The following is a 26,598-nucleotide window of genomic DNA, read 5'->3' on the forward strand; positions in this document are numbered from 1 at the left end:
GAGCTGTTGGAAAAGAACTGTCCCTTTAGAATTCTCTACCCAGATAGGGTATCATTTAAAAGCACAGGTGAAAAAAAGCCATATTTTAAACATTCGGAATTTAAGAAAGTTTACCACCAACAGATTCTTGCTGAAAGAACTGCTTAAGATAAATACCTACATGGAAAAAAGTGGAAGAAATCCAGAGGAAGAAGCAGTATGAGAAAATCAATCTTAGATCTAAGTCATCAGCCAATCCTATTGTTTAAAACTTAATTAGTATTAATTGCCAAAAATGTTTAAAATAACAATTTAGAACTAGAATTCTAGATGCTATCAACACGTGAGTTGGGGAGAAGGGAACAGCAACGGAAGTGAAAATTTCTTGTTCTGTTTGGGAAGAATCTATATGTACTGATTACTTTTAGATTTTGTATAACTTTATGTATGGATATAAAAAATTGAGTAAACATTAGAAAAATAGCAATGGAATGTATAAATTTCAAAGCAATAGAGGAAAAAAGATGGAACAAAGAAAATTCAATCAACCCTACAGAAATAAAGAATGGGGACAAAAAAGAAACAAAAAGAGAGCATAGTAAATATAAAATGCAAAGTAAGATAATAAGGTTAAGTCTAAACAGTTGAGTGTTCATGATAAATGTGCAACAGGAAAAAAGTCTTGAATAGAAAATGGGCAATTGATATGAAAATACCATTCAAGGAAAATTAAAATCACTGATTAAACATAAAAAAAGATGCTCAACTTCACCAGTTATCAAGGAAATACAAACAAAATGGCATTGAGATACCATTTTTTGCTGATCAGATTGGTAAGTATTTTCTTTTTTTTTTATTGAGGAAGATCAGCCCTGAGCTAACATCCGTGCCAATCCTCCTCTTTTTGCTGAGGAAGACCGGCCCTGAGCTAACATCTATTGTCAGATTGGCAAGTATTTTTAACTTTGGTAATAGCACAACTTAGCAAGGAAGTTGGGCAAATAGTTACCCTCATGTCCCACCATTGGGAGTGTATATTGGCACAGTCAATTTGGAGAGCAATATAACATATCCACTAAAACTAAAACATGTGCATAGGTGTGCAAGGAAGTGTGGTCAAGGACATTCTAGCAGCACTGCTTGTAACAGTGAGATATTGGAAACAGTCTAAATGTCCGTCAAAGAAGAATGACTAAACAAACCACAGCATGTTCATATTGCGGAATACTTTGCAGTAGTTAAAAAGAGTAATTTAGATTTATTTGTGATAATATGGATAGGCATATTGTGAATATTTAAATATTTGCAGAATGAAACACACAGAATTAGTTTATATGTGTATACCCACATAAATCAATACTGTATGTATATATAATTTTTTTATAGAGAGACAAAGGTACACAAACATCTAGAAAAAGCTCTGAAAGGTTAAACATCAAACACATAGTTAAGATTGCCTCTGAGGAAATGAGATAAGATGAAGAGTGGAGTGAGTGGTGTATGTTGGCTTGAGGGGAGAATTTGGGGTGGGGGATATGGAGGGAATTCGGTCTTATTTGTAAAGTCTGATTTTATTTTCAAGGAAATTATTTGCCTTTTATTTGTTGAATGAGTCTGATTAAGGATCAGTTTCTTTTTCTTCTGAATGTGCTTGCCTTTGCACAGATGGCAGATTTGCAAATCTAGGCTGGCTAGGCATTCAGGGAATGGGCTGTGTAGACACAAATAGTTTACCAGTCCTTGCACAACAGTATTTATGACCTCTCCCTCCCTTCCACCCCATAGTACTCACCAGATGCCAGAATCTTAAGGGATGAAAGGGGTCCACCATACCTGGCTGTGGACTAATGATAGTGGTGTCCACTCTTAAATAAGCAGGTTCCTAGCACCCTGCTAAACGAAGCTGTGTGGATCTGCTGGCAAGTCCTACTTTTATGTAAGTAGACTCAAAAAATTATCCTTTAGGTAAGGTTTCAGGGACACAATGAACCCTACAGTCTCTAGTCTATTAAAGCTCTTCTGTGACCTCCCTTGAGCTATCCACTTTCTGAGCTCTTATGCATAACACCAAGAAAAGGAGGAACCTTCATTTTAGCAGTCAAAAGTTGGAAACACCGCCAGAATGACTCTTTATGTCATTCCTCTTAATTAGTCTCAGATTTATGCATTTTGTTGTTTAACAATTCTCCTTTGTTTCAAATCAACCTCTTAGAAATCTTTCTGTTTGGCAAACTGGGAAAATTTAATTAGAGCCTTTCTAAAATGACGTTGTTGTAAAAGTAAAATACTCATGGCAACAACATCAAAAACAACAATCCTTTCTGATTATCCAAATTCCACACTACAAAGTCCAATGTATTTCTTTTCTTCCTTTCTCTGACCCCCACCATCCTCAGAGCTTTTTCTGTAGTCTGAAACCCCAGTAGTAAGTTATAATCTGTAGGATCCATTTGGAATTTACAATATTTAATTCTTCCAGTATTAACTACTGTGTTATACCACTGGTTCTTTCTGTCTTTCTATTTCTTTCCCTCCCTTGAAGTCCCTAATGCAGTGGTTGACTGGTTAGAATCTGGAAGTGGCTGGTGTGTAATCCTCATTAATTCTTGGTTCCCTGAGCCAGCATTGGATCGGTGCCTGGGCCAGTCTCTGGGCAGACTCCTCACCTTCTCCCCTGTGGTCTGATTGCCCAGGAGACTGCCAGGAAACCATGGGGAGTCCTGCTAGGTCTGGGCCTCTCTAAAGCCAGCACTCCAAGAGAGGGCAGCTTCTGCTTCCTAAGCACTTTTCTTCCCGTTACCACCGAGGAAGGATGGCCCCAAATACATCAACCCCCACCTAGGATCTACTACATAACTTGTGGGGCCCAGTTCCCTGCCTCCATGGGCCTCCAGAAGAGAGTCCTGGCCTCTCTCCCCTGAGACAGTCAGCTTGTTCTTAGTCACTTCCCTATGACGCAGAGACACACTGGCTGTCGAGGTAGACACCACAGAGCAGTACTGCTCACCAGGAAACTCTTAGCCTGGCCTGTTATCCCAAAATTCTTTAGTACCAGAAGCCTGGGCATCACTGGGGAACTTGTTATAAATGCAGTGTCTCAGGGCCCACCTCAGATCTACTGAATTAGAATCTGCATTTTAACAAGATCCAGGGAGATGCCTGGGCACGTTAAAGTTTGAGAAGCAAAGATTAGGGTTCTGGGCCTGGGATCTCCCCTGATAGAGTTGACTTCACAAATACCCTGGCAGGAAGCTCCTCTAAGATTGTCATTTGTTGACAATTTTAATCATGTAGGGATAGTAACAGGATGACCAGGAAAGGGACAGGAAATAATGGAGCTGGGTTAAATGATTTCTAAGGCACCTACAAGGAATGTCTGTGCTTCTGAAATGGAAGCAGAAATGAACTATGACAACGGAAAAAGTCTTGGGTATGTTACCAGGAGCTAATAGAGGTAGTGGTGGTAGTGGGTCTGTAGAGCTATATTGTCTGGATTTACCTCTATTCTCTGCCACTTGCAGACTATGCCACCTTGATGAGGATTAAATGAGATGAATCTTGTAAAATGCTGAACACGCTGCCTGGTACATTGTTTATTCAACTACTCTCTCATGTATAGTGTCCGTTCCTTTTGGCCAAATACCACCAGGAAAACACCTATAGTTGAACAAGTTCAGTTTATTAATCATTGCATTAAGGGAGAATGAACACTATAGAAACCATGGGGCCATCTTATAAGAGGCGGTTAGAAAGGACTTATGGGATTTGGGCTTGTGTTAGGTGATTTGGGGGAGGATTTAAGTGAGGTTTGTTCTGTATAGGATTCTGTTAGGAAGCGAGGTAACTCCATGATGGGGTCTCTTAATAAATCCTGTCTGGAAGGAGGGAAGAGCGAGGCCAAATCTGTAAGTGGTAAGTAAAGCAGTAAAGCAGCAGCAATCACTCATATTAACCAGATGGGGGATGTTTGCTCATTGTAGTTGGGACAATGTTCATGAATTAGTCTATGTTCAGATAGGATTACAAGTGGTCTTGTTTTGTCTTGATCCATCCTAGTCACACTGTGGCCTTGTCTGACATTCATGTTCTGTGAAGTTGTTTATGTTCAACAGGAGACCATCAAGACCTAGCTGACAGTTCCACGCCAGCTCCCGGATATCAGGGGCTGCTTTTCTCTTTCTCTGTGGGCATTTAGGTTGTTTCCAACCTTTTGCAATTACAAACAGTACTGCAATAAACATCCTTGTACATATGTTTTTCATATTGTTAGAAGTATATCTTCAGGGTAAATTCCTCAAATTGGGATTGCTGGGTCAAAAAATATGTATAAAGTTTTGATAGATATTGCCAAGGTCTCCTTCAAAAGGGTCGTTTTCCCTTCTGGGTTGATTCCCAATAATGTATGAGAATGGCTTTCCCCCACACTCTTGTTAAGATAATGCATTGTCATGCTCTTTAATTTTTGCCACTCGGATAGGTAAGAAATAGTATGTGTGCAGTTTTAATGTGCTTTTCTTTAATTTTGAATATTTGGACATATTCTCATATGTTAAGAGCCATTTTTCTTTTTTTTTTCCATTTTTACTATTGAGTTTTTGATCCTTTGCCACTTGATCTTTAGGAGCTCTTTATATATTAGGGATATTAGCCATTTGTCTGTGATATGTGTTGCAAATATTTTCTCCTCCTTTGTCAATTGTCTTTTACTTTGTTTATTAATTTTTTACCATGAAAGGGTTTTATTTTTATGCATTCAAATTCATCAATTGTTTCTTTTATTGTCTCTGGCTTTCAAGTCATAGTTAGACTTTCCCTACACTGAGGTTAAAAAGGAATTCATTCACGTTTCCTGCTAGTACTTGTATGGTTTTATTTTTTACATTTAGATCTCTACTTCAGTTGGAGTTTATTTTTATGTAAAATGTTAGGTATGGTTCTACTTTTTTTTTCCAAATGGCTACCAAGTTGTTCCAGCACCATTTTTTAAAAAGTTCATTTTTGCCCCAGTGGCTTGAGATGCCACCTTCATCAGTACACTAAGTTTCCATATGTGCTTGGGTCTATTTGGGGCTTTTTATTCTATTCCACTGGTCTGCTTGTCTAGTCATGCACCAACACTATGCTGTTTTAGTTACAGAGGCTTTAGAGTACGTTTTCACATCTGGTAAGCCTAGTCCCCCTCAGTTTTTCCTTTTCAGTGTGTTCCTAAATATTCTTGTGTATTTGTTTTTTTTCACATTGTATTCTTGCCAAAAATGCATAACCTGAATTTAATCATGAGGAAAAAGACAAACTGAAATTGAGAGAAATCCTGTAAAAGAATTGGCTGATATTCTTCCAAAGAGTTAAGGTCATGAACGAAAACGAAAGATAAAGGAATTGTCCAAGATTAAAGGATCCTACGTAATCTTGGATGGAACTTTGGTCCATAAAAGGACCAAAAGGACAAGTGACGAAATGTGAATAAGGTCTTTGGGTTAGATAATAGTAATACATTGATATGAATTTCCTGGTTTTGATCACACTGTGTTTATGTAAGATGTAAACATGTTTATGTAAGAAACTGGGTAAAGGATAATTGGGAATTCTTTGCACTATTTTTACAGCTTTTTTGTAAATATAAAATGATTTAGAGAGGGTGAAGTCAAGATGGCGGCGTAGGCAGACTCTGAACTCACCTGCTCCGGTGGACACAGCCAATTTACAACTACTTCTGGAAAAATTACCCCTGAGACAGAACTGAAAACTGGATAAGAGGAACTCCTGCAACAACAGACAATCCTAACTGAGTTAGAAGAGGCAGAGACTCCCTTCTGGAGAGGAAAAACGCCGCCTTCGTGAGCCACAGCGCCTCACGGCCGCCCGGGAGCCGCCCAAAGGTCCGCAGCCTCCCTGAAGGAGTGGGCCCCAAGCCGGGGAGGGCCCCCGCTGTGGGCATTTTGTGGACCCAGCACAATCGAGACGAGTGGCAGAATATCTGACTTTGCCTGCTACTAAAACATTGGGGAGTTCCCCCAGAGAAGCTGGTTCACAAAGAAAGTAAAACCGGCTCTTAAAGGGCACACACGCAAACTCACCCGTTTCAGAAAGCAACCTAAAATCACCAGAAAGAAAGGTGCACAGTGCTTTGGTGAAAAGAGACTCACCTGATAGGCCATGAGTGCATCTCGGTGAGAGGTGAGACCTGTCCAGGGACTGGGACATTGGTGGCGACCATTGTTGTGGCCTGGTGTGGGCTTGCTGACACAGACGCCATTGGAGTTCTCCTTGGGGCCTGCTAGCCCAGGATCTGCCCCACCCGCTAGAGCACCGATTTAATCCAGCTCAGCCAGGGCAGGCAGCCCACCCTAGAGACTGGCCCCACCCAGCAACTAGCCCTCAGGCAACTTGTGGGCCTGCATAGATTGGTGACTGGATTCTCTGCAGCCTGGCAACTGAGCCCACTTCAGTGGGGCAGAGCGTGCACAAGGAGCAGGTGGAGAGTATGGGGCGGTGGTGGAGTGTGTGGGGCACCCGCTGTGGAGAGACTGGGTCCCCTTCGGGAGGTCGGGGCGCACACACGGGGCAGGACTGTGTTGACTGTGTGTGTGGACCTGTGGGCGGCAGGGCTTGTCAGCTGCAGAAGACTTGTGCTTCTCAAAGACCCACACAGGGGGTTTGCCCCACCTTCCAAAGCCTGAAACAATTGGGTGCTCCTGTGCCTGAGGCCAGCACCACCCAGCTGCAATCCTCAGAGAGCTGACAAGAGACCTAAAGGCTGGAGGCTTATAGCATTTGTAAGGCCCTGAGCCTAACAACCTGCCATGCTGTGGGCCTACTCACTTAAAAGAAATACTGCAACACAAATGTGCTATTAGAACTTGCAGCCAACTATGCTGGGGCTCCCTACACCTGATAAAGGCACTGAAGGGCCCGCAACAACTACAAGCAGCCAAACATTACAACAGCTGGCCAGGAGCATAACTCGGCCTCCCTGGGCGCCTACAGGGAGAGCAAACAGGCCACAACAGAAGGACACACGTAGCCCACATAGGGGTCACCCTGGAACGTTGAGAACTGAGGGAAGCACATTGGAGGCCTCCTAAGCAATCACTTACATAAGATCACCTATCCAAGAGCAGGAAACGTAGCTGACCTACCTAGTACGTAGACACAAGCACAGGGAAAGAGGCAAAATGAGGAGGCAAAGGAATACATTCCAAGTAAGGGAACAGGACAAAACCCCAGAAAAGGAACTAAGTGAAACAGAAATGAGCAACCTACCTGACAGAGAGTTCAAACAAAGAGCGTTAAGGATGCTCACTGATCTGGGGAGAAGAATAGATGGACTCAGTGAGAATGTCAACAAAGAAATGGAAGATATAAAAAAGAACCAATCAGAAATGAAGAATACAACATTGGAAATGAAAAATTCACTAGAGGGACTCAAAAGCAGAGTAGAGGATACAGAAGAACGGATCTGTGAGCTGGAAGAAAGACTAGAAGAAATTACCCAAGCTGAACAGGTAAAAGAGAAAAGAACTAAAAAGAGTGAGGACAGTCTAAGGGATCTCTGGGACAACATCAAGCACACTAACATCCGTGTTATAGGTGTCCCAGAAGGAGAAGAGAGAGACAAAGGGGCAGAGAATCTATTTCAAGAAATAATAGATGAAAACTACCCTAACCTAAGGAAGGCAACAGACATCCAGGTACAGGAAGCACAGAGAGCCCCAAACAAGATAAACCCGAAGAGGCCCACACCAAGACACATCATAGTCAAAATGCCCAGAATTAAAGATAAAGAGAGACTCCTAAAAGCCGCAAGAGAAAGTCAAGTTACATACAAAGGAAACCCCATAAGGCTATTAGCTGACTTCTCAGCAGAAACCTTACAGGCTAGAAGAGAGTGGCATGATATATTTAAAGTGATTAAAGGAAAAAACTTACAGCCAAGAATACTCTACCCGGCAAGGTTATCAATCAAAATGGAAGGAGAGATCAAAAATTTCCCAGACAAGCAAAAACTAAAGGAGTTTGTCACCAAGAAACTGGTGCTACAAGAAATGTGAAAGGGACTGATTTAAGGGGAAAAGAGAAGACCACAAATAGGAAAAATTATCTATTTCCATGATAAGAGGGTAATGGATACAAATGCACAAAAAAGAGGTTAGATATGATATCAAAAACATAAAAGGAGGAAGGAGGGGAGTTAAAGAGTAGAGCTTTCAGACAGAGGTCAAACTAAAGAGACCGTCAATTCTGTATAGAAGAAGAAAGGAACAGAGAAGGACTACTAAAACACTGAGAAAAAAAAAAGTTAAAAAATGGCAGTAAGTACATACTTATGAATAGCTACTTTAAACGTCAATGGACTAAATGCTCCAATTAAAAGGCATAGGGTGGCTGATTGGATAAAAAACAAGACCCATATTTATGCTGCATACAAGAGACACACTTCAGACCTAAAGACACTCACAAACTGAAAGTGAAGGGATGGAAAAAGATACTCCATGCAAATGGCAATGAAACGAAAGCTGGGGTAGCAGTACTCATATCAGACAAAATAGACTTTCAAACAAAAACTGTAAAAAGAGACAAAGAAGGGCATTACATAATGATCAACGGAACAATCCAACAAGAGGATATAACACTTGTAAATATCTATGCACCCAATGTAGGTGCACCTAAATATATAAAGCAATTATTAACAGACATAAAAACAGAAATAGACAGTAACACAATAATAGTAGGGGACTTTAACACTCCACTTACACCAATGGATAGATCATCCAAACAGAAGATCAATAAGGAAACATTGGCCTTAAATGACACACTAGAACAGATGGACCTAGTAGATATATACAGAGCATTCCATCCAAAAACCGAAGAATACATGTTCTTTTCAAATGCACATGGAACATTCTCCAGGATTGATCACATATTAGGCCACAAAACAAGTCTCCATAAATTTAAGAAGATTGAAATAATACCAAGCATCTTTTCTGACCACAACGGTATGAAACTAGAAATCAACTATAGGAAGAAAATCAGAAAAGCCACAAATACGTGGAGATTAAACAAAATGCTACTGAACAACAACTGGGTCAAAGAAGAAATCAAAAAATACCTGGAGACAAATGAAAATGAAAATACGACATGCCACAATTTATGGGATACAGCAAAAGTGGTTCTCAGAGGGAAGTTTATAGCAATACAGGCCTATCTCAACAAACAAGAAAAATCTCAAATAAACAATCTAACAATGAACCTAAAGGAACTGGAAAAAGAAGAACAAGGAAAGCCCTAAATCAGTAGAAGAAGGGAAATAATAAAAATCAGAGCAGAAATAAATGAAATAGAGACCAAAAAAAAAAATAGAAAAAATTAATAAAACCAAGAGCTGGATCTTTGAAAAGATAAACAAAATTGACAAACCTTTAGCTAGACTCACCAAGAAAAAAAGAGAGAAGGCACAAATAAGTAAAATCAGAAATGAAAGAGGAGAAATTACAACAGACACCTCAGAAATACAAAAGATTATAAGAGAATACTATGAAAAGCTATATGCCAAGAAATTCGACAATCTGGAAGAAATGGATAAATTCTTAGAATCATACAACCTTCCAAAACTGGATCAAGAAGAAGTAGAGAATTTGAATAGACCAATCACCAGTAAGGAGATCAAAACAGTAATCAAAAACCTCCCCAAAAATAAAAGTCCTGGACCAGATGGCTTCCCTGGTGAATTCTACCAAACATTCAAAGAAGACTTAATACCTATCCTTCTCAAAGTCTTCCAAAAAATTGAGGAGGAGGGGAAGCTCCCTAACTCATTCTACGAAGCCGCCATTACCCTGATACCAAAACCAGATAAAGACAACACAAAAAAAGAAAATTACAGGCCAATATCACTGATGAACATTGATGCAAAAATCCTCAACAAAATACTAGCAAATCACATACAACGATACATTAAAAAGATTATACACCATGATCAAGTGGGATTTATTCCAGCTATGCAGGGATGGTTTAACATTTGCAAATCAATCAACGTGATACACCACATTAATAAAATGAAGAATAAAAATCACATGATCATCTCAACAGATGTAGAGAAAGCATTTGACAAGATACAGCATCCATTTATGATAAAAACTCTGAATAAAATGGGTATAGAAGGAAAGTACCTCAGCATAATAAAGACCATATATGAGAAACTCACAGCTAATATCATCCTCAATGGTGAAAAACTGAAAGCTATCCCTCTAAGAACAGGAACCAGACAAGGATGCCTACTGTCACCACTCCTATTTAACATAGTACTGGAAGTCCTAGCCAGAGCAATCAGGCAAGAGAAAGAAATAAAAGGGATCCAAATTGGAAAGGAAGAAGTGAAACTGTCACTATTTGCAGATTACATGATTTTATACATAGAAAACCCTAAAGAATCCACCAGAAAACTTTTAGAAGTAATAAACGAATATGGTAAAGTTGCAGGATACAAAATCAACATACAAAAATCAGTTGCATTTCTGTACACTAACAACGAAGTAGCAGAAAGAGAAATTAAGAATACCATCCCATTTACAATTGCAACAAAAAGAATAAAATACCTAGGAATAAACTAAACCAAAGAGGTGAAAGAGCTGTACAAGGAAAACTATAAAACATTGCTGAAAGAAACTGAAGAAGACACAAAGAAACGGAAAGATATTCCGTGCTCTTGGATTGGAAGAATTAACATAGTTAAGATGTCCATACTTCCTAAAGCAATCTATAGATTCAATGCAATCCCTATCAAAGTTCCAACATTTTTCACAGAAATAGAACAAAGAATCCTAAAATTTATATGGAACAACAAAAGACCCCGAATAGCTAAAGGAATCCTGAGAAAAAAGAACAAAGCTGGAGGTATCACACTCCCTGATTTCAAAATATACTACAAAGCTATAGTAACCAAAACAGCATGGTACTGGCACAAAAACAGACACACAGATCAATGGAATAGAATCGAAAGCCCAGAAATAAACCCACACATCTATGGACAGCTAATCTTTGACAAAGGAGCCAAGAACATACAATGGGGAAAAGAAAGTCTCTTCAACAAATGGTGTTGGGAAAACTGGATAGCCACATGCAAAAAAGTGAAAGTAGACCCTTACCTTACACCATACACAAAAATTAACTCCAAATGGATTAAAGACTTGAATGTAAGACCTGAAACTATGAAACTTCTAGAAGAAAACATAGGCTTACACTCTTCGACATCGGTCTTAGCAACATCTTTTCAAACACCACATCTGACCGGGCAAGAGAAACAATAGAAAAAATAAACAAATGGGACTACATCAAACTAAAAAACTTCTGCACAGCAAAGGAAACCGTCAACAAAACGCAGAGACAACCTAACAATTGGGAGAAGATATTTGCAAACCATACATCTGATAAGGGCTTAATCTCCAAAATATATAAAGAACTCATGCATCTCAACAACAAAAAAACTACCAACCCAATTAAAAATGGGCAAAAGACCTGAACAGACATTTCTCCAAAGAAGATATACAGATGGCCAACAGACACATGAAAAGATGTTCAAAATCATTAACTATCAGGGAAATGCAAATCAAAACTACCATGAGATATCACCTCACGCCCATCAGAATGGCTATAATTAACAAGACAGGAAACAACATGTGTTGGAGAGGATGTGGAGAGAAGGGAACTCTCATACACTGCTGGTGGGAGTGCAAACTGGTGCAGCCACTATGGAAAACAGTATGGAGATTCCTCAAAAAATCAAGGATAGAACTACCATATGATCCAGCTATTCCACTGCTGGGTATTTATCCAAAGAACTTGAAAACACCAAGGTGTAAAGATACATGCACCCCTGTGTTCATTGCAGCGTTATTCACAATAGCCAAGACCTGGAAGCAACCTAAGTGCCCATCAAGGGACAAATAGATAAAGAAGATGTGGTATATATATACAATGGAATACTACTCAGCCATAAGAAACGATGTAATCCAGCCACTTGTGACATCATGGATGGACATTGAGGGTATTATGCAAAGTGAAGTAAGTCAGAGGGAGAAGGTCAAATACCGTATGACTTCCTTCATTAAGTAGTAGATAATAACAACAATAAACAAACACATAGAGACAGAGATTGGATTGGTGGTTACCAGAGGGGAAGGGGGGAGGGAGGAGGGCGAAAGGGATAATTCAGCACATGTGTGTGGTGATGGGTTGTAATTAGTATTTTGGTGGTGAACATGATGTAATCTATGCAGAAATAGAAGTATAATGATGTACACCTGAAATTTATACAATGTTATAAACCAACGTTACTGCAATAAACAAACAAACAAAAATAAATAAATACATTCAAGTTTATAATGAAAAAAATAATAAAATGATTTAAAATTGGAAAGTGGATGAGAACATTCAATATTTTTAAGATGCCAAGTCTCTCCAAATTTATCTATAGATTCAATTCAATTTCAATATAAATCCTATCAAGATTTTTTTTGGTAGAAATTTACAAGCTGACTCTAAAAGTACAAAGGAATACAAAGGACCTATTGTAGCCAAAACAATTTGGAAAATGTACCAAGTTGGAGCACTCTTACTACCTGACTTCAGAATTACCGTAAAGCAATAGTAATTAAGACCATTTTATTTTGGCACAGGGATGGATAGATATATAGTCAACAGAACAGAATAGAATGTCCAGAAAGAGACACACGTGTGGTCGAATTTTTATAAAGGGGTCAAATAATTCAACAAGGAATAGTTACTCTTTTTAATAAATGATGGTGGAGTAACTGGATATCCATATGGAAGAAAAAATTATACCTCAATAAAGTTGACTGAAAAACAAAAAAAAAACAACAAAAGATAAAATTGGAAAGTGAAACCATTAAAAGATGATAAAAATTTAAATTATATATAGGAAATATATAATTTATTATAATTTATTCATTAAATATTTAAATATTATATACACTCAATCTCTTTGCCAAATGCAGGAGTTGTAGACTTGCTAATGGCAAGAGTGAGGCAATGCGACAACATGGATGGACTTTGAGGGCATTATGCTAAGTGAGATAAGTCAGACAGAGAAAGACAAGTACTGTATGATCTCACCTATGTGTGGAAGATAAAAAAAGTCAAACTTGTATAAAATAGAGAGTAAAATGGTGTTTACCAGGGGATGGGGTGTGGGGGATAAGACTGATGTTGTTTGAGGGTACAAATGTGCAAAGAGTAGTAAATAAGCCATAGTGATCTAATGCACAGTCTAATGAATATAGACAACAATATTGCACTATAATCATGCAATGTGATAAATGTCATACAAAGGCAATCATATTATAATGTATAAATGTATCAAAGCAACATGTTGTACACCTTAAATTTATACAATATTGTATGTTAAATGTATTTAATTTAAAAAAAGTTTTGGATAACACACACACACAGGCACACAAAAAAGAGTGAAGCAAATGGGTGAGTAAAACTATCCCGATGTGGTAGTATCCCCATGTGGGAGCATTTCCTACAGTAGTTCAGCTTTGATTAAACTGACAGTGCAGGAATTGGACTCCTAGGAGGGTTACAACGTCTCCTGATAGGACTTGCCAACCGTTTCTGGGCAACGATGTTGGCATTATTTGAAGTTGCAGGCCAGATGCCTGCCTTCTGATCTTTTCAGTGAGTAGTTGAGCCAAGGGAAGGGCAGATCCTTAAAAGAAAAACTAGGGATTCTTGGTTAAACCAAAGATTTCATTTGAGAACCAAATACTGAACAAATAGTCTCTTAGATGTTGAGGAATGTATTTTCTCTTAAAATTATGCATCTTTGCTAGCAAAATCTTGTTGGAGCTTATATTATTGAGGAATAAACTGAGTTAAATATGTGGAGGTGTTATTTAATGTCATACAGTACCAAAAATCCGAAGACTTGCAGCAGATTTAAAATTCCAACTCTTATTATAATCATTTAAAAGATTGTGAACTTATCAAAACGCAAATGAATTAAGTTTTAATACACCGTATGACAGATTTATCTGAATTCTCTGGCACAGTTACAGCAGTGCAAGAACTCTCTAACACGAGCAAACTCAATAAAAAGCATGACTCAGAAGTCTTTGAAAGGGGGGCCGGCCCCGTGGTGTAGCGGTTGAGTGCGTGCACTCTGCTGCTGGCGGCCCGGGTTCGGATCCCGGTTTCGCACCAATGCACCGCTTGTCAGGCCATGCTGTGGTGGCCTCCCATATAAAGTGGAGGAAGATGGGCACAGATGTTAGCCCAGGGCCAGTCTCCTCAGCAAAAAGAGGAGAATTGGCATGGATGTTAGCTCAGGGCTCATCTTCCTCACAAAAAAAAAAATTTGAAAGGTCTATGGGAGAAGCGCCAGTAACGAGAGCAAGATTGAACAGACAGGAAAGGGAATTCAAGATAGCACCATCCCAGGGGAGGCACGAAGGACTCAATCTAGAACATGGTGGTCACTGGCCGTGGGCAAGAGCAGGGATGGCTTTTCCAGAGACTGGAAGAAAGGGGCTGGGGAAGGTGTAGCCTGTTGTTTTTGTTTGCCTAGCATCCTTTCTCTCTGCTTTTGGGAACAGTCCCAAATTTTTGTTTTGGGACCCACTTGTCTCTATTCTATGTGGTCTTGGTAGAAGTGCCAATTAGAGAACTGGGAATATGACGTAAAGGATGCCAATCAGACTCTACTTATCTCAGGAATTTGAAATTTCAGAGAAGAAACATGAGAAGGGAAATGATTGGAGCTGAGTCATTCTGATGGCAATGGCTCAGAGGAGAATGTCCTGAGTGTGTCCGGTTTATGCCCTTCCCAAGACCTCTCTGCTTAGCTTTTCCTTAAGTTCTGTGAGTTCTTCAGTATCTTTCCCCAAAATTGTATTTTGTTTGAGTTTGCTAGTCAAATTCTGTTGTGTGCAAATAAAGAGCTGTATGAGATACAAGTGTAGACACAGAAACATTTTAAACTCGAAGTGAGAAGGGGAAGTCTGTTCTCTCTGGCAGAGGCAAGTGATGTGGATAGTTTGAACAAAGTGGTGAAGTTACGGAAGGGAGCTAATCAAGGATAAGTATAAAGATCAAGAATAAGTAAAAGGACTGCTAATCAGTGCTGAGGGTCCGGGTAAGTTTGCAGAATAAGAATTTTTAGTGATTTCCTTCAGCTACCTAGGTTCAGGAAAGGAGAAAGGGCATAGTTGGGCTGATTCAAAGTTAGGAGCTAGCAGAGACTGTGTGTCAGAAACAGAGGGTGAGGATATTAAAGGGCTGTCAAGAGAAGTTGAAGCCTAATGTCATGGGATCTAGACAGAATAGGCAAGAAAATAAAGCTAAGAGGGTGGAATGGGGAGAAAAGGGGGCAACGGGGGACTGAGGCTTGGGTTAGCTGAGAACAGACCATGGAATAAGAGAGAGACATGAAAGTTTAAGAGGCTGCTCTATTGTAGTCCAGATCTAGAAGTCAGAAAGTTTCAGGCAACAGGGTCCCCCAAGGGCCTTTGAGAATTGGGATATAGATTAAGGTTATTAAGGCACTTTGAGGCCAGAGTCATCCACATGGCCACTGAAGCTGCCCAGGATGATGTTAGATGAGATCCAAGTTTGCTAACTGGCTCACCTCAATTTTACCAACCAAATTCTACATTATTTTTTAAATGAATGTGGGGGTATGGCTAGGAGGTTGGTAGATGGCAACTTGAAAACGAAGTTCCCTGAAGAAATTAAGACTAGCTATAGTGTAACATAGTGGCTAACCGTGTGGGTTCTTGGCTCTGCTTCTTTACTGGTTGTCTAACCCCTGAGTCAGTTATTTATCCTCCCTGTGCCTCAGTTTGCTCAACTATAACATAGTGCTAATAGTACCTACCTCATAGGATCATTGTGAGAATTAAATGAATTAATATGTATAAAGTGTTTGGTGAATACTGAGCACTTCATAAATGTTAGCTATTATTAAACCGGAGACAGATATATAAATAAATTACAATACAATGTAATGCTTTATAATGAATATTTTAACAAACATAGAAAATAACTGAGGGGAGCCCTTAAACTACACTGGGATAATCAGGGAAGTCTCCACTGAGGTGATAGAGGCGAAAACAAAAGAAAGTTCAAGAGTTGGACAAAGGACATAGGGGAAGTGGTAAAATCTATGTTTATGCTCTTCGTATGGCAGGCACAGTGCTGGCTGTTTTACAAATATCACCACATTTAATACCACATCCCTGCAAGATATCTATCTACGTTTTACTGAAGAAGAAAGCTCACGGAAGGTAAATAACCTGCCCTTGGGCACACAGGAATGCAAAGAAATGGAGATCTTTATTTTAAAGTAAATTGATCTGGCGCAAAAGGAACTCGGCAGACGGAACTTCAAGGAAGTATAAGATAGAATAGTCGGATCACTGAGCGCTGGCCGGGAGCTGAGAGAGTTGAGGATGGATTCGCAGGCAGGGATCAGATTATAAATGGGTTTGGCCTGTCATATGAGAAGTTTGGATTTGAATCTGAGGGCAATGCCAAGGGAGCAAAGGATTTTAAGCAGGCCCTATACAGTGAGTTGAAACCGAGCATATCATCACAAGCATGATGATGGCCAGACACGTCATTGCCCATTTACTGAGCGCCCGTGTGTCCACCCCGCGACAGGCAGCGGCGATGCTGCAAGGAAGAGGCGCAGCATGGGAGAGCTTTTCCTTTGCCCACATCGTCAGCCGTCTAAAGCCCCTTAGCTGGTTGTTCCACAGGCTCCTCTTGGGTTCCTCTCTCTTGATGCGCTGGGCTGGCGGCGTGCTCCGGGGACGGATCACGCCCCGCTACCTGCCTCTGGGGCTGAAGTGCCACCCGGCCCACCCCGCTACTTCAGCGCCCCCTGGCGCCAGCACCCTTCCTTCCTCCCTCCAGCTTCCCCCTCCGCAGCTCAGCGACAGATTTCTTAACTTCCGTCCCCAGGCCGCAGCGCAGCTTCCTTTTGGCTGTGCCTCACGTCCGGTCACGTGACGGACTGGTCACGTGCGCGGGTCACGTGAGTGCCGGTCACGTGCCTGGGCTACGCCGCGGGGGGTTCGGCTTCTGGAGACCTGCGGGCTTTGGCGGGTGTTGTCGCCGCGGGCGAAGAGCCCGCGGAGCTGCCCGGCTGGGATGGTGAGAGCCGCGGGCCGGCCCGCGCTGGTCCGGCGCGGGGCGGGGCGGGGCCAGGGCCGCCGCCTCCCCGGATCTCAGCCCTTTTTCCGTCCTTCTCGCTGCAGATGAACCGGACGACCCCGGACCAGCAGCGGGTGCCAGCCTCTGAGCCCGTGTGGGAGCGGCCCTGGTCGGTGGAAGAGATCCGCAAGAGCAGCCAAAGCTGGTCGCTGGCGGCCGACGCGGGCGTGAGAGGCGGGCCCCAGGGACGGGAAGGGGGGGCGGGCGCCCTGGGGTGACCCGCGGCCTGTGAGCGCGAGGACTGGAGCCCCGACTCCCCCCGCACCCAGCCGTCCCGCTGCCTCCCGTCCTGACACACAGCCCGTCTCGCCCTCGGTAACTCCACCGTGGCAGTCGCTATGCACCAGGTGGGGGCGGGCCGGTCGGCCTTAGCCCGCTGAGTGCTCCCACTCGGACTGCGGTCCGGACGCGGGGTTCTCTTGTTTGGGTTTCCTGCCGATGCACCCAGATCCATCCTGACGGGGGCAGATCGTTCTCCGCCGCGCTGTGGGATTGCTATGGCACTTGTGAAGCCAGTCTGTGTTAGGACCTGGACTGAGTGGGGCCGTAGACAAGCCAGTATGTGGATATCCTTGAGTGGGAACCTTCAGGCCGGGGGCCCAAGAAACTCAGAACTGTGATTCCAAAGTCCCATATGAATAGGATTCTTTTTTTTTTTTTGTAAGAGTGGTGGTTTCTTATTTTACCCTTGGTCTGTGATCCCTCGTAGAATGACAACCAAACGGGACTTCAGAATTCCTCCAGAAACGAGATAGCAAGTGTCCGTTGAATCCTTGCCGCTGTTTTGATGAGCATTCTTAATATTTTTCAGTGCCACTTGATCTTAGTACTATCAAAGCAGCATCCCTTTTACGTGCCAACACACACGATCACTCACATAAAGGTGAAAGGAAATGGGTTCTTTTTTTGTTTTGACACAAATGCGTATAATATTGATACTACTGTACATTTATTTTTTAAATAGCTACTACAGTTTCTCCAGGAATTCTCACAGCAGACTATCTCTAGGACCCATGAAATCAAGAAGCAAGTGGACGGATTAATTCGGGAAACTAAAGCCACGGATTGTCGTCTCCATAATGTCTTCAATGACTTCCTTATGTTGTCTAATACCCAGTTCATTGAGAACGTGAGTTACTTAGTTACGTCAGACTTATAAATAATACTTTTTTGAAGAGCAAGAATCATTGTGACATTAAGTTGTCTATTGTTAAACTTCCTCTTAAATTTTGACGAAAGTTGTGGTTCTTGGTAATTGAAGCTTCTTTCTCTAGGATTAATGCCTTTTTTTTAATTAAAAAAAGTTTTATTTTTTCAAGCCTTTTAAAAAATCTAATGATAAAATTTCCTCATATTCTAGTCTTTCCATTCCTTTTTAGTTTTGAGAGTACTCAGTAGTTGTGCTGAATTGTGTTACTCAAGCCTTATTATGCATGTTCTGTAAGGAGAGCCGTACGCCTGGTCTGATTCTCTGGGCACCAGTGTGTGGCTGCAGTTATTGACTGTCCATTGTGTTCTGATAAATTATGTTAAAGGCATGTGTGTGTCTACTTGGAACATTCTCAACTAATGTTTTGTTATGATGGCTGAACCTATGATATCAACTTGAAATAGATTACTGAGTTTAACCCATGTGTGATTTTGTCTTTGTGCTTGTTGAGTTTCTAAGTGCTAGGTCCTAGGAATACATAGATAAATTAGATGGAGACTGTTGTTGGAGAAAATCACTGTCTTCCATAATAGTGTAATTCCAGAAAAGAAAGGAAGCAAGTGTGATTGGAGCCTTGTGAGTGAAGGGGAGCCTTAAGAGATGAGGAAGGAGAGGAAGCATAGTTTAGCTTATCTATATTTCTCATAGGGTGGCTAACTTTCTGAGTATCAGCATTAATTTGTGGAAAGAGGATTATTAAAGTAGGCTATCTCCTGAGATTCTTAGATGTAAAATAATAGAAAAGATTTTGAAAATTGCAAGATTATAAAAAGCCCAAGATTCAGGATTTTTAAGACCAAATATTGCAATGCAGGTATCTTATGCAGCTTATTTGTGCATTTTTTAGTAGTTCGGGTTGAAATGCTGCTACTAGCCTTTTTTCGGGAGCTGTCTGTAAAGTAAAGATCTTAATAAAGGTCTTAGAGATCTCTTTGGCAGTAAGTTGAAAATATAACGAGTATTCTAGTAAAATCTGTAGTCATTTTGTGGTCGTCTACACAGAATGTCTGTACTTGGTCCTGAGCATCTTTCTCACTGGAAGAGGCAATTTACAAGACTCTCATCTCTTCTTTACTGGTGTATGTAGCCCCATCACTTTTTCATCAAGCTGAGTTTGGTTTCCATGTAAATACGCTTGTTGCTCTCATTCTGTATCATTTTTACTGGATCAGGTTCTCAGCTCTTCTCTGCAGTCAGCAGTGCAGCCTTAGACTGGGCAAGAAGTACAATTGGGAGGCTTCCTTTGTACTCGACGTGCCTGTACCACATTGGTACTGAATTGGTACCCGATTGATACTTTGGTGGTGGGGGTCATCATAAACTTGTTTTTCTGAATCGTATTCTTCAGGTCTTACTTCTCTTTTCTGCAGCTCTTCTTTTCTTGCCAAGTTTTCTTAGATTCTGAGTTTTCCATGATCTAGTTTTTGTGGGGTTTTTTTGTTTTTGTTGATTTTTTTTTTTTTTTTGGTAAAGGTTCTTTAATTCTGTTCCCTTCTTGGATTTCATGTTTTCTATCCAGCTCTCCATCCCCTTAGTCCATATGCCTCTTCCCCTTCGATTCTGCAGCCAGAATTTGCCTCTGGATGTACCTGTTGCCACTGCCAAATTTAACTGCTTCCCCGACCTTCGTGTAATGCCACATGTTACATTTTCTTTCCATTCGTGGCAGAGCATGATGATGAGAGTGCAGCTAATGCTTAATGGAATTCTGAAAAAAGCTGCATGCTAATAATACACTTGGCAGTGATTTGGCTTTTTGTGTGTTTTCTTCAAACCCTGACATTGGTACTCATATATTAAAATTCTGGCTTGAATGATGGTGCCATTTGGTTTCATGGATTATTGGGAAGATATTCAAAGTCAGGTAGGTTTCTGGGTTTTAGTAATTAACCTCAGAGGCAGCTGCCAGGTTGCAAACTGCATTACAGGGTTAGTGAAACTGAGGAGCAATCAGGACTTTCTAGGGCAAGAGAAATTAGTGCTTTTAGTAAAGGCTCAAGAGGGGCTCTGAAGGAGGAGAAATGCTAATTGTCAGTGGCCAATGCTCCAGTGTGTAATCCAAAGGGAACATGATTCTTAAAACTTCATTAACCTGTTAATTTAGGAATTTTGTCCTGAAACATTGACCTAGTTAATGACTTCTGTAGTAGCACTTCCCATGATTGTAATTCTACATTTATTGATATGATTTGATGTGTCGAACTCCCCTACTAAATCAAGCCCCATATTTTTGCTAAATGTTGTATTCCTTGGGCCCAGCACAAGCCTTATATCTAGGGACTCAGTGGATATTTGAATGAATGAATGAGAGCACACATAAATGAAAGGGACCAGGGCTGTGTATGATGTGTTATGAAATCCCCAGCCCCTGGTCCCTTTTTCTCCAATTTCCCTCCTTCACCTCTTACCCTGTCTCCCCAGATGATGAAAAAGGTCATTTCAGGGATAATACCAAAGATCTTTAACAGTTCTGAGTATGGCTACCTGATTTTAAAATGATCAAAAAACACATGAAGCTGTGAGTTCAGCCTGGAAAGGGTGGCGGAAGTTATCATTGATTATCTGTCGTGTGCTGAGTACTTGCAATGCAGACTGCTAGTCACCCTCAAAAGATCCCGTGGGCTTTTTGTATTTGCTGGTTGGTTTCTTAGATGTCACATTTGACTTTCCAGCTGCAGGCTGCTGTGTCACGTGAGGCAGTTTTTAATGACAGGGAGGGGAAAACATAGGGTGTCGGTGCTGTTCAGACTTCATCATGAAGCTCAACCTTTGGGTTAAATGGTCTTGCTATTTAAATTCTGAAGTGGCCTTGGTAGCTGCCATGTCTTAAAGTCTCAATTTTAAGATTTATTTACTCTTTTATTCCTGTCTTTGAAAATTACCCCCCAAATTTCTGATCTTTATAGAACAATTAGGAAAAAAAGTGTGGAAAGAGAAGTAGCACCTGACATATCATCAGCTAAAGGGGAGGCTCTCAGCATTTTGACATATATGTTCCAAATCCATTTCCCATGCAGACATCAGGCTTTCAATTTCTGCTTTCTTTTTTTTTTTTTTTTTTTAAAAGGTGTTTATTTATTTTTTGGTAAGGTCAGCTCTGAGCTAACATCCATGCTGATCCTCCTCTTTTTGCTGAGGAAGACTGGCCCTGGGCTAACATCCGTGCCCATCTTCCTTTACTCTATATGGGACGCTGCCACAGCTTGGCGTGACAAGTGGTGCCTCGGTGCGCTCCCGGGATCTGAACCCGGGCTGCCAGCAGCGGAGCGCACACACTTAACCGCTACGCCACGGGGCTGGCCCCTCTGCTTTCTTTTTATAAAGGTAACGAACACTCATTGAAGGAGATTGGCATGGATAAAAAGTATTAAAGTGTAAAAAAATTAAAACTACAAAAAAATCGGTTATAATTCCACCATGCTCAATTAACCAATGAATGAACATTTTGGCATATTTCTTTCTAGTCTTTCTTTTTTTTAACTTTAACCTTTCTTTCTTTTTTGTTTTTAATTTGGCATTGCTTTATTAACATTCAAAAAAAATCAGTTTTGTTTTTTACAAAAGAAAGCATTAAGTGAGTTTTTTGGTATAGTTTATTTTTATTGAGGTAACATTGGTTTATAACTATATAAATTTCAGGTGTACATCATTATATTTCGATTTCTGCATAGACTTTAACTTTTTCTATTTGACAGTGAATATGTGTATTTTTTTTTGTGTGTGAAGAAGATCAGCCCTGTGCTAACATCTGCCAATCCTTCTCTTTTTTTGCTGAGGAAGACTGGCCCTGGGCTAACATCTGTGCCCATCTTCCTCCACTTTATATGGGACACTGCCACAGCCTGGCTTGCCAAGAGTTGCATGCCCGGGATCTGAACTGGCGAACCCTGGGCTGCCGCAGCAGAGCAGGCACACCCAACCGCTTGCACCACCAGGCTGGCCCCTGAATATGTGTATTTTGCAGCCTATGTTTTTGTTAATGTTAACTTATTTTGTAAGCATTTTAGCACATCTGTAACACTTGTGAACTTAATTTTTATTGTTCTTACTCCATTATATGACTATATCATGATTTAACAATCCTCCAACATCAAAAATTTTAATGAAGTATTTCATATGTCTAGAAAAGAACAGAGAATAACCACAAATGCTACGAATATGCGACACCCAGAATTAACAGATTTTGATATTTTGCCATATTTGCTTCAAAGGCACCAACTCCCCCATTTTTTCCCTTAACTCTAGACATTTTGGGTGAGGGCTCCTTTGTGTGTCTGCTGTTTTCTTCTTCTTACCTGGAGACTGTCTATGTGGATGTGTATGAGTGCATGTATGTGTGGTGTGAGGTAGGGGTCTCATTTTGTGTTTTTCCGTATGGGTAACCTTTATTGTGTAGTTCTTTTCCTCATTGATTTACATGTATGAATGCGTGTATGTGTATGTGTGTGTTTATGTGAATATAAAGTCAGGCTTTACTTGTAATTGAGGGTCTGCTTCTGGCCTCTGCCTTTCGTTATGTTTGTTTGCTGCATAATGGTATCACAGCCTTAAATACCACAGATTTCTAAGTCGTAATAGGGCTCGTCTCCGTGACTTCTTTTTATTCAGAATTGTTTTGGTTATCCTTGGCTTTTTACTCTCTTGTGTGAATTTGAGGATTATTTTGCTAAGTTCCACAGAAAATCCTATTAGCATTTTGATTGGAATTGCACAGAATTACAAATTTGGTGTTTGTGACTTTCTGCTACAAATCGTGATGCCATGAGCATCTTATTGTTTGCATTTATGGTTATTTTTCTTGGAACTAAATTTCAAGAAGTAGAATTCTTGGGTCAGAAGATATAGACGTTTAAGAACAACATTGTCTGTGATCAGATTGGCAGATATTTTAAAAGGTGGACAACATCCACTGATGGCAAAGGTTTGGGAAATGGGCACTTGAATGCATTGTTGGTGACAGTGAGAGTTGTTAAACATTTGTGGATAGTGACCTGGAATGCGCTATTAAGATTAAAAAACAGTTTTGTCCTTTGACTTGGCAATCCTGTTTTTGAGAAGCCCATAGAAATGAAAGGGCCAGGGCCTAAGAATATATGCGCGCATATGTTTACAGCAATTTGTTGACAATAGCAGAAACTGGAAATGTTCACCAATAAGGAACTGTCTAATTATGGTCAAGTTCGTACCGTAGAATATTATGCAGATATTAGAAAGATTGAGTCAAGTCTATATGCATTGGCCTAGAAAGTGGTTTATGAGAACATCAAGTGAAAAAGTGGGGCAGAGGAATGTGTATAGTATGCATTTTTCTTTAAAAGCAGGAAGAGTAGGAGAACTCTGAATATGTGCATATGTCTGTGTATATTTGTGTAAGGGCCACAGGAAACAGAGGAGCACACACCAAGCTTAAATTGGTTATTCCAAGGGTTAGGTTGGAGGTTTTTAAATACATTTTTTACTATTTAACGTTTAAATACATTTAAATACTATTTTTAAATACATCTCTTTTACATATATCTTTATATTGGCTTTAATTTTAATTGAAACACAATTCACCTGTCATAAAATTCGCCCTTTTAAAAAGTGTTCAAGTCAGTAGGTTTTAGTATATTCACAACGTTTTATAACCCTTACCAGTATGTAATTCCAGAACATTTTTATCACCCCACTATTTATACCAAGGGTGTTTTACTTTGGGAGTTTAAAAAAACAACAAATAGTTAAAAACTAAAAAAGGAAATCACAATGAGTTGCCAGAGTGATAGCTTTGTTTTAGAAAAGAGAGGTCTGCCTGCCCATGCTGTATGGGTCAGTCAAATGCCTGGCATTCTGGCATTCATTGATGGGCTTGGCCTATCTGCTTTCATATAAATGAGATAATAAAGATTTATCAACCATTTTAAACAGCAGGATGAAAATAACTTTTCCCTTAACCATTTTTATTGCTCAAAATGTTAAAGCTCGTGTTACCTAGTAGATCTGTTCTACCAGCTAACGTTCTCAGGAGCCTTACATTAGAGGACCTGTATCATTTGCCCTGTCAGCATTAGGTATCCGGTTAAACAAAAAGATCTGAGAACTGCTGTCTTATGTTTTTGTGACTCTGTGGTCAACAATGAGATTGAACGTTTTTCATGTTTCCTAGTACCTTTTTCTTTTTGTAATTTAGTTTTTGGTAAATTGACTACTGTTCTTTGCTTTCTGTTCCTGACCAGTGGCCTCAGCCATTTGTTGAATAATCGTTTCTTCCCTGTCGTCGTCTTTTTTGATTGTATGTTGAATTCTTACGTGATTGATTCCAAATGATGTTTTGACCATTTAAAAATGAATTTGCTTCCATGTTTAGCGTGTATATGATGAAGAAGTGGAGGAGCCAGTACTCAAGGCTGAGACAGAAAAGGCCGAACAGGTACTTGCATTAAATCACTCTTCCGTTGAGTTCCTGACTTAGAGAAGAGAAGTGGTGGACATTTATAGTGGGACTGGTGGGGGATGGTGGGCAGAGGGATGGGCTTTGGGGGAAATGGAAGAGGCTGCTCCTGACAGCCCAAGAATTGAACTCTTAGGTTTGTTTCTGAAATTTAGTGTATTAAATATATAGATTAAGTTCCTGAATTCTGGCTTAAGAATAGAGAGAGGTCAGCAGAGATATAAATATTTTGTTTTGCTGGCCACCTTGGTCTCTTTCTCTTCTTCTTCTTTTTCTTCTCTTCCTCCTCCTCTTCTCCTTCCCTGTCCTCTAAAAATGTAAAAGCCATTCTTACTTTGAGGATTATACAAAAATAGGCCATGCTGGGCTATAGTTTGTGAGTTCTTGAAAGATGGTGTTTCTTTGTCTTTTCATAACTGCTTTGATTCTTATTCCCTCCAGTTAAAAATGGCAGTGAGTTGCATGCTGGTTTAGTCCACACACATTTGAGTGCTCTGAGTGCCACAGAATATGTTAGTACAGAGGATACGGAATGTGCAGTGAACGTTTATTGACTCCAGTAATATTGCAGGGAGCTGGTGACTAGGAGGGAGACTTTGCCCTTAAGAGGTTACAGTCTTGGTTGGGGCGACAGGACATAGCATGTCGAGGTTGTGTGGCTGCTAACTGTTTTGGAAGTTCACATGAGAAAGAGCTCAGTGGTGTAGGATAGCAGGGAAAAGCTTCAAGGATGAGACATTAGCTGGGTGAGGAAAGAAGGGCCCCATTTTAAGGCCATTTCAGCAGGAGAGAATGCCGTGCACTAAGGTTCAGAGTTGGGGGACGTGCCTGGTGTTTTATGGACTATGTTAGTAGAAGATCTTGGAGGTCAGGCAAGAGGAGGGAAGAGAGGGGTGAGGGGTGGGTGCTGGAGGGGAGGACTTCATAAACCAGGCTAAGGAGTCGAGGGGCAGCAGTTCCTACCTTTTTTCCCCCTGTGGCTTCATGTGTTCCAGATGCATAAGCATTCTTTCTGGGTTCTCACATCCTAGGCCGAAGCATAGATAAGAGGTTCTTGACTTTGTAGCACTCTGGCAGAAGTTGTACCCTTTTTCTCCCACTCAGGAAAGCGCAGTGGAATATGAGAGTTATTTTATTATGGGAGTAGCTTTGAATCAGCTCTAATTTATTCAGAAAATGTAAATCACCTGAAAAAGTTTGTACTTTATCAGTAACTATTACTTGTAATATATGAAGCTGTTAGACTGGAAAAGGATATTAGAACCAACTACAGTTCTGCCTATTCCTAGCCTTGTTAAAAAAAGTTATTTTATTTTTAGTAGTATTTAAGGATTTGCTAACCATTTAAGTGCAATAGTATCTGGTTACACTAAGTCAGAGTTCAATTTTAAAGTGGTAGGTATTTAGTGAACTATTTTTAAAAAGCCACTGTATATTTATTTCAAAAACATGTTTTCACACACTTAGTACAGTGTTAGCTATTTAACTAGAACCAAACATACTGGAGTGGAAAAAGATGGGGCGAAACCAAAAAGCTAAATGAGAAAGACTTCCATACTTGAAGTCAAAATGTAAAATACTCGTAGAGTTTTCCGTTTTGGCTCTTAAAACAGCACTGTATAGTTTGGTTCTTTCTATAATTATGCAACCACTTGTAGGATATTTGTAAAGAGGGGAAATGACACTAAATTTTTTTTCAATATTTCTAACAAATAATGACACAGTGGGGTGTATGAGGGGACTG

At 40.4% G+C, this 26,598-nt stretch overlaps 2 protein-coding genes across 8 annotated transcripts in view; one reads left to right on the forward strand and one right to left on the reverse strand.

Annotated features, from left to right (window-relative positions):
* Nucleotides 1–6,272, reverse strand: part of MSMB (microseminoprotein beta) — a 78,662-nt gene extending 72,390 nt beyond the window's left edge. The window contains exon 1 of one of the 2 annotated variants that reach the window (XM_087431839.1): nucleotides 6,126–6,272. In XM_087431839.1, the coding sequence (XP_087287965.1) occupies nucleotides 6,126–6,235 (110 nt within the window). In that variant the 5' untranslated portion in view covers nucleotides 6,236–6,272. The remainder of the gene's footprint in view (nucleotides 1–6,125) is intronic. The other variant, XM_087431840.1, reaches the window with a different exon arrangement.
* A 10,774-nt stretch (nucleotides 6,273–17,046) lies between these two features.
* WASHC2A (WASH complex subunit 2A) overlaps nucleotides 17,047–26,598 on the forward strand; it is a 53,947-nt gene continuing 44,395 nt past the window's right edge. For 5 of the 6 annotated variants that reach the window (XM_004432433.3, XM_004432434.3, XM_087431846.1 and 2 more), the window contains exons 1-4: nucleotides 17,047–17,154; nucleotides 17,259–17,381; nucleotides 18,179–18,343; nucleotides 24,771–24,833. In XM_004432433.3, coding sequence (XP_004432490.2) covers nucleotides 17,152–17,154; nucleotides 17,259–17,381; nucleotides 18,179–18,343; nucleotides 24,771–24,833 — 354 coding nt within the window. In that variant the 5' untranslated portion in view covers nucleotides 17,047–17,151. The remainder of the gene's footprint in view (nucleotides 17,155–17,258; nucleotides 17,382–18,178; nucleotides 18,344–24,770; nucleotides 24,834–26,598) is intronic. The other variant, XM_087431844.1, reaches the window with a different exon arrangement.

Source organism: Ceratotherium simum, chromosome 6 (assembly GCF_057802395.1).
Source record: "Ceratotherium simum simum isolate JZ-2026a chromosome 6, ASM5780239v1, whole genome shotgun sequence".
NCBI lineage: Eukaryota > Metazoa > Chordata > Mammalia > Perissodactyla > Rhinocerotidae > Ceratotherium > Ceratotherium simum.